This window comes from Mandrillus leucophaeus, unplaced genomic scaffold (genome assembly GCF_000951045.1).
Source record: "Mandrillus leucophaeus isolate KB7577 unplaced genomic scaffold, Mleu.le_1.0 Scaffold433, whole genome shotgun sequence".
Classification (NCBI taxonomy): Eukaryota; Metazoa; Chordata; class Mammalia; order Primates; family Cercopithecidae; genus Mandrillus; species Mandrillus leucophaeus.
The window spans coordinates 2262175-2277119 of NW_012104621.1; the positions used below are offsets into that span (position 1 = coordinate 2262175).

Sequence of the window (14945 nt, forward strand, 5' to 3'; positions counted from 1 at the left end):
GTATGTGTGTGTGTGGTGTGGGATGCTAGTGTATGAGCCTCCATCTGGGCAAAAAAACAAGACTCTGTCTCAAAAAAAAAAAAAAAAAAATCAGAGCAAATCTGCATAGCCTGCCTTCCTCTCCCCGTGAACATTCTCGAAGCTCTGTACGTCAGCTGAAACACCCCCGTTCCCTACACTGGACAACCACAACAACCTCTGAATGAAGGAGAGATGAACGCGCAGACATGCCAGGTCAGAAAAAGGGGTAAGGCCAAGAAATCAGAACAAATGTCACCCTGTGAGCCAGAGACACGATACCTCAGGAAGCAGAAGTGTACTTTAAGATGTGTTCTCCTTATACTCCAAGAAGGCATAAACATATCAGCAAAAGCAGGCAGCGATCAGCAATAGGGAAAGATTTCTTGGAGAAAGTCATTGCTAAGGTTTAAAACACCAGGGAGGCAGGAATGGTAGACTGCATATGGCAGAAAAGCAAACAGGAGGAGGAAAGCTACTGTACCCTCTGTTTGTTTCTTGAACTAAAATACAAGCTCCTCAACTACATCTCAAGTCTGGTGGGGACAATGAGTGATTCTCATGATTGCTCTGCAATTGTGACAGTTTTCACCTACTAAGCGGCTCACTAGAATGTTCTAAACCAGTGACTATACCCTGGTGGCTGGTGGGCCTGTGGAGGAGTTTTACTTGGCTAAAACAGTAAATTTTTTAACAGCTTACTGAGATATAGTTCATCCACCATACAATTCACCTATTTATACAATTCAATGATTTTTAGTATATTCACAGAGTTGTGTAACCATCACCACACACTCAGTTTTAGAACATTTTCATCATCCCCAAAAGAAACCGTGTATCCATTCCAGTCACTCCCCCTACTCTGCTCATTCCACCCGCCCACCCCTCCACCCAACTCTCTGGCAACCACGAATCTACTTTTCGTGTCTATAGATTTGCCTAGTCTGGACATTTCATATAAATGGAAGCACACCCTATGTGCCTTTTGTGACTGGTTTCTTCCACTTAGCAAGATGTGTTCTGGTTCATCCATGTTGTAGCATGTGCCAGTATTTCATTCTTTTCAAGGCCAAATAATATTCCACGGCACAGGCATATTTTATTTATCCATTCATTAGTCAATGGACATTCGGGTTGTATCCACAGTTCGGCTTTCATGAATAATGCTGCTACAAGCATTTGTGTACAAGTTTCTGTGTGGACGTATGTCTTCATTTCTCTTGGGAATATACCTAGGGGTAGGACTGCTGGGTCATGTGGTAACTCTATGTTTAATATTTTGAGGAAGTGCCAAACTCCAGAACAGTATTTTTTTAATCTGAATCTGAATGTTTTTAAACACAGAGCAACTCTCTCCGACCACCACAGACCCTAGATCCAGACACATAACACAGGTTCCTCAGGGTTTACTATCAGCCCACTTTAAGCCTATAAGTCTGCCAGTCAATCACACACAACAAAAAAATGTTTTCAGGACAGAAATAAACTTTTCTAGAGAAAGTAGTGCTCAAAATTACAAAATTCTATCATAACAAAGCTAGCCATAAGTCCCCAGGATTTCACAACAACAAACTGAACTAAACCCGCTGAGCATGAATTCTATTTCCTCAGCTGTCTCAGTGCAAGAGATCAATTTAGGCTTGCAAAATGAAAACCTACACATTTAGACAAAGTTTTCTTTTACAGTAAGATTTAAATTGACATTCAAAAAGAGAATTCTTACCTCTTGTTCCTCAAAAATGGGCTGATATTTCTCAAGTGATAATTTCTTAAGGATTCCGGTCAGTTCATCTTCAAGAGGGAAAGGTGAAAAAAAAAAATTTTAGAATTTGGTAAAATGTTATCAAAAAAGTGGTCTCCAAACTTCTATAAAGTAGTGGTAATCTTATTTCAAATGAAATTCTATAAGAAACACCAACACAGAAAGCTGATCTCAGCTGGGCTCCTGCAGATGAGGCTGGAGGTGGGTCCTGAGCCACCTGCACCCTCTTCCCCTCAAGGTAGGTCCTCAGCAATTGACAAAACCCCACGTCAGGCTGCAAAGACACAGAGAGCCTGGGCCAGGACTGACTGATTCCCTCCAGAATGCGACCCTCAAATTCTGGGAGTTGCAGCTGCCAGAACTAAAACTCTGCCTTCTGCGCGAGAAGGCACCGTAAATGCCAATGCCTGCAGTAAATGCCAATGCCAGCAAGTCCTCAGCTAGTGTGAGGAAGAACTTAAGAAAGAAGGTGGTGGGCTTCAGAGCAGAGCCAGGGTTTGGCTCAAGTGTGCAGAGGCTGTGGCCTTCCTGAAGGAAAAAGGCATCTATGTGGAACAGCAGAGCCAGAAGGGCGAAAGAGGATGATTTGGGTGTCAGAACAGGGAGAATAAAGAAAAGGAGACAAAACCAGCACCTGAGGGCTTGGAGAAATAATTCACTCACACATTCAAACGTGATTTGCCAAACTAGGCACTGGGGACTCAACAGATACCAAAACAGACAATAAGAAGGCTGATAGGGGCCGGGCAGGTGGTGCGTGCCTGTAATCCCAGGGCTTTGGGAGGCCGAGGGTGAAGGATCACTTGAGCCCAGAAGTTCAAAACCAGGCCTGGCACTACAATGAGATTTCATCTCTACAAAAAATTTAAAAGTAATTAGCTGGGTGGTGTGATGTGTGTGCCTGTAGTCCCAGTGACTCAGGAGGCTGAAGCAGGAGGATCACTTGTGCCCAGGAGTTTGAGGCCACAGTGAGCTGCAATTATGCCACTATGCCATTGCACTCTAGCCTGGGCTACGAAGCAAGACCCTGTCTCAAACAAACAAACAAAGGCTGATAGGCAAGACAGCAAGAAAGAAGAGAGCAGCATTAATGTAGATGACAGCATTTCCAGTTTTACAAACGCTGTTTTACAGAGGATGGTCACGGAAAGACTCTCTTATAAGGTGACCTATGAGCAGTAAATGAAGGAGTGAGTTATGCAGATATCTGGAGTAAAAGCATTAGGCAGCATCCAGACAGGGAAGAGCAGGTGCAAAGGTCCTGAGGCAGTGGATGCAGCTTAAATAAGTGATCAGGAGGCTTGGGTTCCTTCTTTTCTCAACTCACCCTCCCTCCCTCCCTCCCCTCCTCCCCTACTTCCCTTCCTTCCTTCCAGCACTGACTACCACTGTGCCCAATGGACACTGGGTAGCAAGGATGGAGAGGTCCCTGTTGTGATGCTCAGTGTGGCTGGGAGGATAGGATGAGGAGGGTGAAAGCTAATACACAGTGCTATCAGTCAGCCTGTACATGGATGAATCACTTGCTCTTTACAACACCAATGAGGTAGATCCTATTACTGTCCCCATTCACAGATGAGGAACTGAGGCACAGAAAGGCTCAATACCACATCTTGGGTGAGGTCATCTTGCTAGACTGTGGCAGAGCAGGGAATCAAGCCCAGTGATCTAGTGGTCTAGCTACTAGGCCTGTGCTAGGCACCTGCTCTCCACTTTTCTCATGGGTGGTGCATGCTACGGTGAAGAGCAAGAATAGGGCGAGGTGGGGACAGAGAGGACAGCTGACCCAGCCCAAGGGACTAGGGAAAGCTTCACAGTAGAAAGGCTACTGAGCGGGGACGTATGAGACAAATCAAATCCCAATCCACACATAATCTGTTGTATTTCATGACACCAAACCCTTGCTCTTGCCGTTCCCTACACATGCAGCCTTGGTCCACAGTGGTGTGCTGGTAAATGCTTAACAACTGGTTCTCGGGGGGAAGATGTATGCATGTATACAGGCACATAAATCTACCGTTGATTTTACTAATATAAATGATTTATGGCACACGATTTACAAATAATAAAACATATAATATTCTTTCTTATAAATTCCATATAGCCAATTGATTCTCACCAAATGCTTTCATTTGTTTTTGCCCTACTTTTGTACCCACAGCCAAGGAATATGGTTCCAACATGAACGCTGGCTGAGAGTTTTGTTTACATAAACAAGAAAGATAAAAAGAAACAACAAAGACTTAACATTGGAACTTCAGGTGAGCAACTTGGCTGAATCAGATAACGATTTTCAAATACTGGAAGAATATTTTCTCAATTTTTTGTGCGATTCACAAGATGACAGTTACAGACACAACATACTTTTAAGTTTAACCCTCACTGTTAACATTATTCCATCACTGCCTAGATTACAAGTGGACAATATCTATAAGACAACAAACCAAGCCCTGGATTGCTTGCGACCAGGGAGGTTGAGGCTGCAGTCAGCTGTGATCGTGCCACTGTACCCCAGCCTGGGTGACAGAGTAAGACCCTGTCGCAAAAAAAAAAAGCAAGCCCTGATTGACGGCATTTGCCAATTTCCATGATGTGAATACCCCCATCATAGCCAATTTCAACCTACCAATCTAATATCCCTGAGAGTGAAGCTGAGCAGAGATGCGCAGTAGGAACACATCATTATGGGGTATTCACATTGCAGATATGAGATATACACAACCTCAAGAGCACAGATAATAAAATATACAAAAATGAGTAAAAAATACATTTTAAGTACAATATACTGTTATATTTCTATAACTTAGTTAATTCTAAGTTCATGTGATTTGTAAATAATGGTTGTGTTTAACAACTAGCTTGGGCATTTCCTACAAACTGAACAGTCAGCTCTGGCACCCCACTGCCTGTCTCTTCCCAGCGTCGTGGTCCAGCTGGAGTGCCCGTTTGCCAGGGGAGCCTTCCACGGCACATGGTGCTGATAGCAGGTATGACCTCACCTTGTGTTATACTCTAATGTCATTATGTTGAATGTGTCTGTCTCCCTGTGAGTTCCCCTGGGTGCACAGGTTAGGGCACCCAGGGGACTGCCCAATAAAACCTCCTGGAACTAATGTGAGGCTGAGAAGGTAATGCTGTCACAAGCCTTGCTGCTTCTAACAGGTGGAGTCCAGAGAGGAGGAATGCAGATGGAGAGATGAGGCGGGGCAAAGCTCACATGTGTCCTCGACTGGGACCACATATTTCCCAGAATATCATAAAAACAGAGGAAGGATTGCAGCCCCTGGCCTATAACAATCATATACCACAGGACAAACAGACCTCAAGACCTAGGAACTCTCAATGGGAAAACTAAGCTTTCTGAACCAGAGAAATTATTCTACAAGTAAAGTGCTATTGGCCCTCTTCTTTCTTCATCCCAATTAGGACTTTGCAAACCATTTTTAATAATGAACAAGAGGGAAAGAGAGTGGGTATGGGCAGTCCATGCAGACATCCACTGTCTCCACTGTTTTTGGAAAACAATGGGGCATAAATACCTAACTGAATCTCCAGGGGCTTCAATTCCCGAAAACCTCAGAGGTGGGAGAATTCATGAGTGTGGAACTCAAGACTCCACATAGAAAATACAGTTGGGGAGGAATGAGTTTGCTGGTGAACCTCTGAGGCCTTGATAAATGATCACACTGGATATCAAAAAACAATAAAAGTAGCCCCCAAATAAGTAGGATACCAGTGGCAGCACGCATTTATCAACTTACTACAGACTAGAGCCTGTGCAGGTGATTCCAACTTATCTTGCTCAGCAGAACCTGCTCAGCACCCTCCTCCTCAGCAGCTGCAGCGAGCTGCCCACAAATGCATTTGTGAGGGCCACATACACAATCAGATTTTCCTCCCTGCTGATTTATATTTCTCGATTTGCACCTGCCTGGGCCCCAGGTGTCACCAAAGCTCCCTTCCTCTTTCCCCTCTCCCAGCTCCTACGGGCCACTAGACGGCAGTTTAAAAGGATGAGATTCCTTTCTTCATCTGCCTTTATCTTTCCTGGGGCCTGACTGCAAAGCCCCTGCTCCTGCCCTACCACCCACTCCATCTTCCCTCATCATTCCTGCATGGGGGCTGCAGAGGCTGTAATTCACAAGGCAGGTTCCGAGGCTCTCCTGGCTGCAGCAGACATCAACTGCTTTTGCTTGCCCTCACCCATCCCCCTCCTCCTGGAAACAGTATTTCCAAATTTTCCTTTGAGGAACTCTTTCTCTCCCACTTCCAATACACAAATGTCAGCAGGCTGGACCCCAACTCCGCTCCAAAGCAGACAACTGACCCAAGGGGCATGGCCAATCAACACGTTCCACCCCTGTGGACACAGAGATAGTCAAGGATGGGCAACTGACCCAGGTCATTATAAATACAGCCAAGCCAATGGCCTTACTTGGGATTTTGCTGGACCTACTGAGAAAGTAGCACTCTTTCTGCTGGGGTTGAAAAATTAGTACGAAGACAAAACTATGCCTGAAGCTGCTTGCCACCACTTGGAGAGAGCCTACGTGAGACCTGGAAACATTCCCAAAGCACCTGGATTCACGCATGGCTGAAGCACACCCTAGACACTCCCATCATATGAGCCAATGAAATATCAGGTTTCATTTTTTTTCCTTGAACCAGTGTGAATGGAGTTTCTCTCACTTGCAACTGAAAGAATCCTGACTGGTACAGGGTCCAGGGAAAGTAAGTTCGTGTTGGAGAAGCATTTCCACGGGTGTATGTTTGTGCATATAAACAAAACTCACCTATACTCAAAAACTCTGAGGGAGCATACCATATCTTTGCACAGCGAAGACAAAAATACAAGGCAGAATCAGAGAAAAGGAGGGACATGTTTGTTGTAAATTTTCTTAAAACCTGACCTAGGATGGTTATAACAATTAAGGTCACCTTGCAGTTCTTTGCTGCCAGGTCATCATGGTGAGAGGACTAGGTGGGGTTTCAAGCCCTCAGGGGACTCACCTTCATCTGTGATGGTGCCACTGCTGGAGCCCCCACTGCTCTTGGACTGCCGATGGGATGAGGAGGAAGACACTGAGGACTCTGCAGTGTGCCCTTTGGGTGAGGGGGAAGGCGTGAGGGTTGGAGAGGTGCTCTTGGAGGTAGTGGAAGTTCCAGATGGAGGCCTTTTGCTGGTCTCCAATTTCTGCTGAACAGAGTAAGACAAATACATAAGCCATCGCCTGTAGGGTAGAAATGATGAAAACAGACACCCACAACAGGGAACATGGGCGGTATCTGACTCAACACAATGTTTAACCGGGGCTATGAAATCTACTTTTAAAAACATGCAAAGCAGAAACAGCATTATCAGAACAATTAAGAGGAAAATCCAACCCTGGAGCAGAGACAGGATGAGATCAAATAGCTGCACGTTATGAGTCAGGAAACCCCGTCCCAGTCCTGCCCTTCAGCTACTTGCATTGTGTCTTTGGCCAAGTCCTCCGAGCTCTCTGGGCCTCAGTTAACCAGTTGTAAAATCAAAGTGTGGCTTATGGAGGCACAAAGTCTCTTCCTGTTCTTGATGCTCCTTCATCTACAACAGTCACTTCCAAGCTTTTCACCAAAGAACACGTATTCTTCCCTTTTTCTCATTGGTTAGCTTTACAACAAAGGCTTTTTACATTAAAATAATTCTAGACATATAGAAGAGCTGCACAGATAGAATAGAGTTCCCATATACCCCTCACACAGCTTCCTGATATTAACATCTACATCATCACAGTATAATGATCAAAACTAAGCAGCTGACATTGACACAACACTATTAACTAAACTACAGACTTCACTGTGTTTCACTGGCTGTTCTTCTCATGTCCTTATGCTGGTCTGAGATCCGATCCAGGACCCCACGCTGCATGGAGCTGTGCTGTATCTCCGTAGGCTCCTCTGACCTGTGACAGCACTGTCTTTCCTTGTCTTTCATGACCCTGACATTTTTGAAGTCTTGGTCAGGTATTTTGAAGAATGCACATCATTTTGGGATTGTCTTATGTTTTCCCATAATTAGATGTGCTTGTGAATGTAGGGGGCAATGACCACAGAGGTGATACGCCCATTCAGTGCATCATTATGCAGAGAGGACACAGTATCTGATTACTGGCGATGGTAACCTTCATCACTTACATAAGGGGATGTCTGCCAGATTTCTCCATTATAAAGTCACTATTTTTCTTTTTAATATTATTTGGGCCGGGCGCGGTGGCTCACACCTGTAATCCCAGCACTTTGGGAGGCCGAGGCAGGCAGATCAACAACATCAGGAGTTCAAGACCAGCCTAGCCAATATGGTGAAACTCCATCCCTATTAAAAAATACAAAAATTAGACAGGCGTAGTGGTGGGCGCCTGTAGTCCCAGCTACTTGGGAGGCTGAGGCAAGAGAATCACTTGAACCTGGGAGGCAGAGGTTGCAGTGAGCTGAGATCGTACCACTGCACTCCAGCCTGGGTGACAAAGTGAGACTCTGTCTCAAAAAATAAATAAATAAATAAAAATAAAAAATAAAATATTATTTGGGAAAAGATTTTTTGGGTAACTATTTATTAAGGTTCTGTCCATTAATTTTGCATTCATTGGCGAGTCTCACTGAGGCAAGTGTTACAGTGGTGTTCCCACGGTGATTTTCTATTGCCCTCGTTCCTTCCACATTTATTATCTGTAATACTTCTATAAGGAAGAGTTGTTCTTTCTCTCCCATTTATTTGCTCAATCATTTATTCCTATCAGTATGGGCTCATGGGTATTTTTTATGCTCTGGGCCATAATCCAATATTACTGTTATTTTGTAGCTCATTATTACAGCTTTGGCCATTGGGAGATCTTTTGGGTTGGCTTCTGTATCCTTCTGACGTGCCATCTTTCTTTCTTTTTAAAAGTATTTCCCTACTTTCTGACACCACAAAATACTTTAAGCTCATCTTATATTTCTGTTGACCCAGTACTAGAATAAACCACTTCTCCAAAGCTTTCCAAGGTCCCTTTTATTAAAGAATGGTATTTAGAAAAACAAAATCTGGGCACTAGGTTGCTCACTGCTCACTGGTACTGGGACATCACCGCTTCTAGGTCCTCAAAGTGGACAAAGACACATATACACTAACCCTTGTATACACACATAGCCACATCTACTTTTATATCTACTAACTTTGTGTGTGTGCAACTCTCTGTGTATTTAAAAGCATGCACTCATACTGATTCATACCGATATCTCTGACTTCAATCCAACATCCATAGGTTTTGTTCTAGCATTCCTCCTTTGATTCTGTCTCTGACAGTAAAAACTTTGCTACTTACTTATTCAATCCTGGTATACATGTTAAGTGTACATGTATGCAAAAAAAATTTTTAGCCCATATCCTGGTAAGGATAGCAGAACTGTTAGCCCATATGCTGGTAAGAAAAAAATATCAACTAGAGTACAGTACTTGTATACAGTACTTTTTGTCTTTAGCCTAATATCCACTCAACACATGATTTTCTCCTCCACCTCCTACAATGTGGTTAGGTCATTCATTTGTAACACACTTAGACCTTTTGTCATAGTTTGCATTATGTCTTTGGTTCCTGGTTGATTTTTTTTTTTTTTTTTTTAATTTGCATACAGTAAAAAAAAATAGCTCTGCTGCATACAATTCCATGGGATCTGACAAACACGGTGTTATGCATCCACCAAGAGAGTATGATACAGAAGAGCTCCATCATCCTCTGAATGTCCTTAAGCGGTCCTTTTCTAGCTAATCCCTCCTCCTAACCCCAAGCCATAAAAACAAACACTCTATGTTCCATCCTGTGACTAGAGAGGAAAAAAATAAACTATTTTTCCTCTATTCTTATCCCACAACAATCAACACAGAATGTGTCTGTGACCAAACATACGGAGCTTTCTTCCCCTACACACCAACCAAGCAATCAGTTCTGCAGTGGACACCAGCTGAGTATCCTCCAATTCAAGTCTGACACGATCTATCTGAATACAGCATCAAATCCCATAGGTTGAGGGCTCAGTCTCAGGAGACTGCCCCCACTTCAGATGCCAACTGCAAGCCCCAGATTGCTTTACCTGTGCTTTTGACTGGCTATAAATCAGAGTTCCCACAATTCCCTCTTTGGGTTTGAATAATTGGTTAGTGGCTCACAGAACTCAGGGCAACACTTACTTACATTTACAGGTTTATATGGAATATTATTCAGCCATGAAAAGGATGAAATCCTGTCATTCAAAGTGCTTTTGACTGGCTATAAATCAGAGTTCCCACAACTCCCTCCTTGGGTTTGACTAATTGGCTAGTGGCTCACAGAAATCTGGGAAACACTTACATTTACTGGTTTATATGGAATATTATTCAGCCATAAAAAGGATGAAATCCTGTCATTCAAAGCAACATGGATGGAACTGGAGGACATTATGTTAAGTGAAATAAGCCAAGAATGGAAAGTGAAAACACCACATACTCTAACTCATATGTGGAAGCTTAAAAAGATGATCAATGAAAGTAAAAAGTAGAACAGAGGATACTAGAAGGTGGGAAGGGAGGGACAGGAAGAGATTTGTTAAAAGAATACAAAATTATAGCTAGATAGGAGGAATAAGTTCTAGTGCTCTATACCACTGTAAGATGACTACCGTTAACAATAACATACAGTTTCAAAAAGCTAGAAAGAGGATATTGAATGTTCCCAACACAAATAAATAATAAGTGTCTGAGATGATGGATATATAATTACCCAGATCTGATCACTATATATTATATGTATCTAAATATCACTATGTACCCTGTAAATATGTACAATTATTATGTGTCAATGAAAAAAATAAAAATTTAAAGATATTTCCAGGATATAAATAAATAAACCTATAGGGCAAGGCATGGAGGAAGGCACAAGGAGCTCCCACGCTCTTCCTGGGCATACTACCCTCCAGGAGTCTCCAGGTGTTCAGCTGCTTGGCTCTCTGAACCCAGTCCTTTTCAGGTTTTCACGAGAGCCTCATTACAGAGGCACAACTAATTAAATCATTGGCCACTGATTATCAACTAAACCTTCAAACCCTCTCCCTCTCCCCAGAGGTTGTGGGGTAGAGTGAAAGGCTCAACGCTCTAATCCTGCCTTGGTCTTTCCTGTGACTGGTTGCCATCCTGAAGCTACTTAGGGGCTGCCAGCCATCAGTAAATTCATTAGCACACAAAATGACATCACTTTGGAGATTCTAAGGATTCAGGAATTGTATGACAGGAAACTGGATGAAGACCAAATACACATTTCACAGTTATCACACATCCCTACAGTGTTGCTGTTTCCAGAATGTCATATAAATGGAATCACACAATTTGTAGACTTTTGGGTCTGTCTTCTTTCACTCAGCATAATGCCTTTAGGATTCACTCAAGGAATCGCATGTATCAACAGTGTGTCCCTTTGTGATGCTGTGCTGTGTTCTATTGAATGAATGTACTACAATTAGTTTATCTATCCACCTGTTGAAGAACATTTGGGACGTTTCCAGTTTGGGGTGATTACTTTGTAAAACGAATACAAAGATTCACAGATTTTTGCATGAGGAGAAATTTTTAAAAAATCTACCTAGTAGTCAGCAGTTAGCTGGGTCACATCACAAGTGAATGTTTAGTTTTATAAGAAACTGCCTATCTTTTTCAAGATGGCTGTACCATTTTGCATTCCTATTAGCAATTAATGGGAGTTCCAGTAGTTCCACATTTGTCATCAGCAACTGTACCTTTTTAAATCTTAGCCAGTCTAATAGGTATATAGTTCTACCTTAATTATGGTTTTAATTTGCATTATCCTAGTAACTAATGATGGTTAAACATCTTTTCATATGCTTATTTTCCATCTTTATATTTTCTTTGATGAAGTATATGTCCAAGTATTTTGCCCATTTTTACATTTATGTTTTATTGTTGAATTGCGGGTTCTTTATTTAGTCTGGAAAAAAAGACTTGTTTGTTTTTTATACAGATAGGGCCTCACTCTGTGGCCCAGGCTGGAATGCAGTGGCAACATCATAGCTCACTGCAGCCTTGAACTCTTGGGCTTAAGCAATATTCCCACCTCCACCTCCCGAGTAGTTGGGACCACAGGCATGAGCCACTGCACCTGGTTCCTGGATAAAAAACTTTTTCCAGATCTATGATTTGAAAATACTCTCTCCTAGTCTGTGGCATGACTTTTCATTTTCTTAATGGTATCTTTTGCAAGGCAAAAGATTTGAGTTCTGATTAAGTCCAAATTTGCCAATTTTTTCTTTTATGTAACATGCTTTTGGCACTGTAAGATATATATGGAGGTTCGTTTTCTTGCAATATGAACATCCAATTGTTCCAGCACTCTTCATTGAAAAGACTACCCTTTCTCCACTGAATTGCCTTTCTACCTTTGAAAAAAGAATTTAGTTGGCTTGTCTTGTGTGGGTCTATTTTTGGGCTCTCTCTTTTGTTCCACTGATCTAGTTGTCTGCCCTTTCGCTAATGCCACACTGGAGCTTTATGGTAAGTCTTGAAATTAGGTAGTGTGAGCCTGCTAACTTTATTCTTTTTCATACGACTATTATAATTTTTTGTATCTCAATATAAAATTTATAATCAGTTTCTAGATCTCTATAAAAAGAGCTTGCTGGGATTTTGATTGGGATTACATTTAATCTGTAAATCAAATTGCAGAGAATTGGCATCTTCATAATCACAAGCCTTCCATCTCTTCATTTATTTAAGCTTCTTTGATTTATCAGTATTTTGTAGTTTTTGACCTATTGATTCTATACATATTTTATTAGATTTATACCTAAGTATATTATATTATTATATTCCATATAATACATTTTCACATAACTTCAATTTCATACACGTTAAATGTATTAAAAATATTTTTAAAATTTCAAATTAAAAAAATTCTAAATGTCCTAATGCTAAATGTTTATTACTACTGTAGAGAAATACAGCTGACTTCTGGATATTGACCTGTATTGTATCCTGAGACCTTGCTGGACTCACTAATTCATCCTAAGAGCTTTTGTGTAGATTCTTTGGAGTTTTCTATGTGAACAGTCATGTCATCTAAGAACAGAGATAGTTTTGTTTCTTCCTTTCCCGTCTGTATGCCTTTTATTTTTCTTGCCTTATGGTACTACCAATATTTTTGGTACAAAGTTGACAGTTGGAGGTAAGACACAACAACCTTGTTCCCAGTCTTAGGGGGAAAATAATATTTTACCATCAAGTATAATCCTGGCTATATGTATTTTATGTCAGATTCAGGAAGTTTCCCTCAATTCCTAGTTTGCTGAGAGTTTTAATGGTAAATGGATTTTAAATTTTGTTAAGTGCTTTTTCTGCATATTCTTCTTTAGTCTGTTCATATGGTGAAAGCTAATGATTGATTTTATAATGGTGAACCAGATTTGCCTTCCGGGGATGAACCCCACTTGGTTAGAAGGCATTATACTTTCTATTTAATCATGGGATTAGATTTGCTCATATTTTGTGAAGGATTTTTATATTTATATTCATGAGGGCTATTGGTCTGTCATTTTTCTTTTCATGTTAGTCATAAAAATACATCCTTGTTCCCAATCTTAGGAGAAAAGAAAATCTTAGCGATTTTCTATAATAATATAGGGGTCAATTCTCCAAGACATGCAATCCTAAATGTGAACACAGCTCGTGAGGCAAAAACCAACATAACTGAAAGGAGAATAGACCAAACTGCATTTCCAGTTGGACACTTTAAAACTCCTCTCTCAGAAATTAATAGAACAAATAGACAGAAAATCAGTAAGAATATAAAAGACAAGAACAACACTATCAACCAACTAGACTTAATTAGACATTTATGGACATTTATAGAACTCCTCTCCCTCAACCATAACAATAGAATGCACTTTCTTTCCAATTGCCTATGAGAAATTCACCAAAATAGATTACATTCTAGGGCACAAAATAGACCTCAAAACATTTAAAGGGACAGAACTAGAAACAGAACTATAATCAAATTAAACTAAAATCCCCAATAACAGAAAGATTTCTGGAAAACAAATAATTGAAAAATAAACAATATATTTCTAAATAATCCATGGGCCAAAGAGGAAATCTCAAGAGAAGGGGAAAATATTTTGAACTGAATTAAAATTAAAATATATCAAATTTTGTAGGATGTAGAAAAAGCATCACATAGAGGTAAATTTATAGCATTAAATATCTGTATTAGAAAAAAAGAAAGATCTCTAAACTGTAATCTAAGCTTCCACCATAAGAAACTAGAGGAACAAGATAAAACCCAAAGAAAGTAGAGGGAAAGAAATTATAGATAAGAGCAGAAATCAATGAAATTGAAAACACAAAAATAGAGAAAATCAATAAAACCAAAGTTGGTTCTTTGAAAACATCAATAAAATTGATAAACTTCTAGCCAAACTAATTAAGAAAAAAAGAGAGAAGTCACAAATTACCAATAGCAGGAATGAAAAAGGAGACATTCCTACTGATCCTATGTAATAAAATGGTAATAGATACATACTATTAACAACTCTATATCCATAAATTCAACAACTTAGATAAAAGGGAATTACTCCTTGAAAGATACAAAGTACAAAAACTTACTCAAATAGAAATAGAATACCTGAATAGTCCTGTATCTATTAATGAAATTCATTCTGTAAGTTAAAACCTTCCAAAAGAGAAAATGACAGGCCCAAATGGTTTCCCTGGCAAATTTTATCAAACATCTAAGGAAAAGGTAATAAGAACTGTACACAGCATCTTCTAGAAAACTAGAAGAGGAGATAATCCCAATTCATTTTACGAGCCAACATGACTCTAGTTTTTTCTTTCAGTACTTTAAAGATGTCACAACACTGTCTTTGATTTGCATGATTTCTGACAAAAAGTCTGCTATAATTCCTATTTTTGTTTCTCTGTATGTAATTTCCTTCAAGAAAAGGCTGCCTTCAAGATTTTCTCTTTGGCTTATTTTCAGTAGTTTAAACATAATATGGAGGGGTATATTCTTTTTGATATTTACCCCATTTAGTGTTCTGTGACCTTCCTGGATCTGTGGTTTGGCATCTGTCATCAATTTGAGAAAATTCTCAACCATTATTTGTT

General features: G+C 40.5%; 1 protein-coding gene across 2 annotated transcripts in view; it reads right to left on the reverse strand.

Moving 5' to 3' along the window:
• The window catches only part of ANKS6 (ankyrin repeat and sterile alpha motif domain containing 6), a 68003-nt gene that overhangs the window by 20682 nt on the left and 32376 nt on the right, over window positions 1-14945 (reverse strand). The window contains exons 11-12 of one of the 2 annotated variants that reach the window (XM_011993761.1): window positions 6791-6977; window positions 1742-1809 (exon numbers count right to left, since the gene is read on the reverse strand). In XM_011993761.1, the coding sequence (XP_011849151.1) occupies window positions 1742-1809; window positions 6791-6977 (255 nt within the window). The remainder of the gene's footprint in view (window positions 1-1741; window positions 1810-6790; window positions 6978-14945) is intronic. The other variant, XM_011993762.1, reaches the window with a different exon arrangement.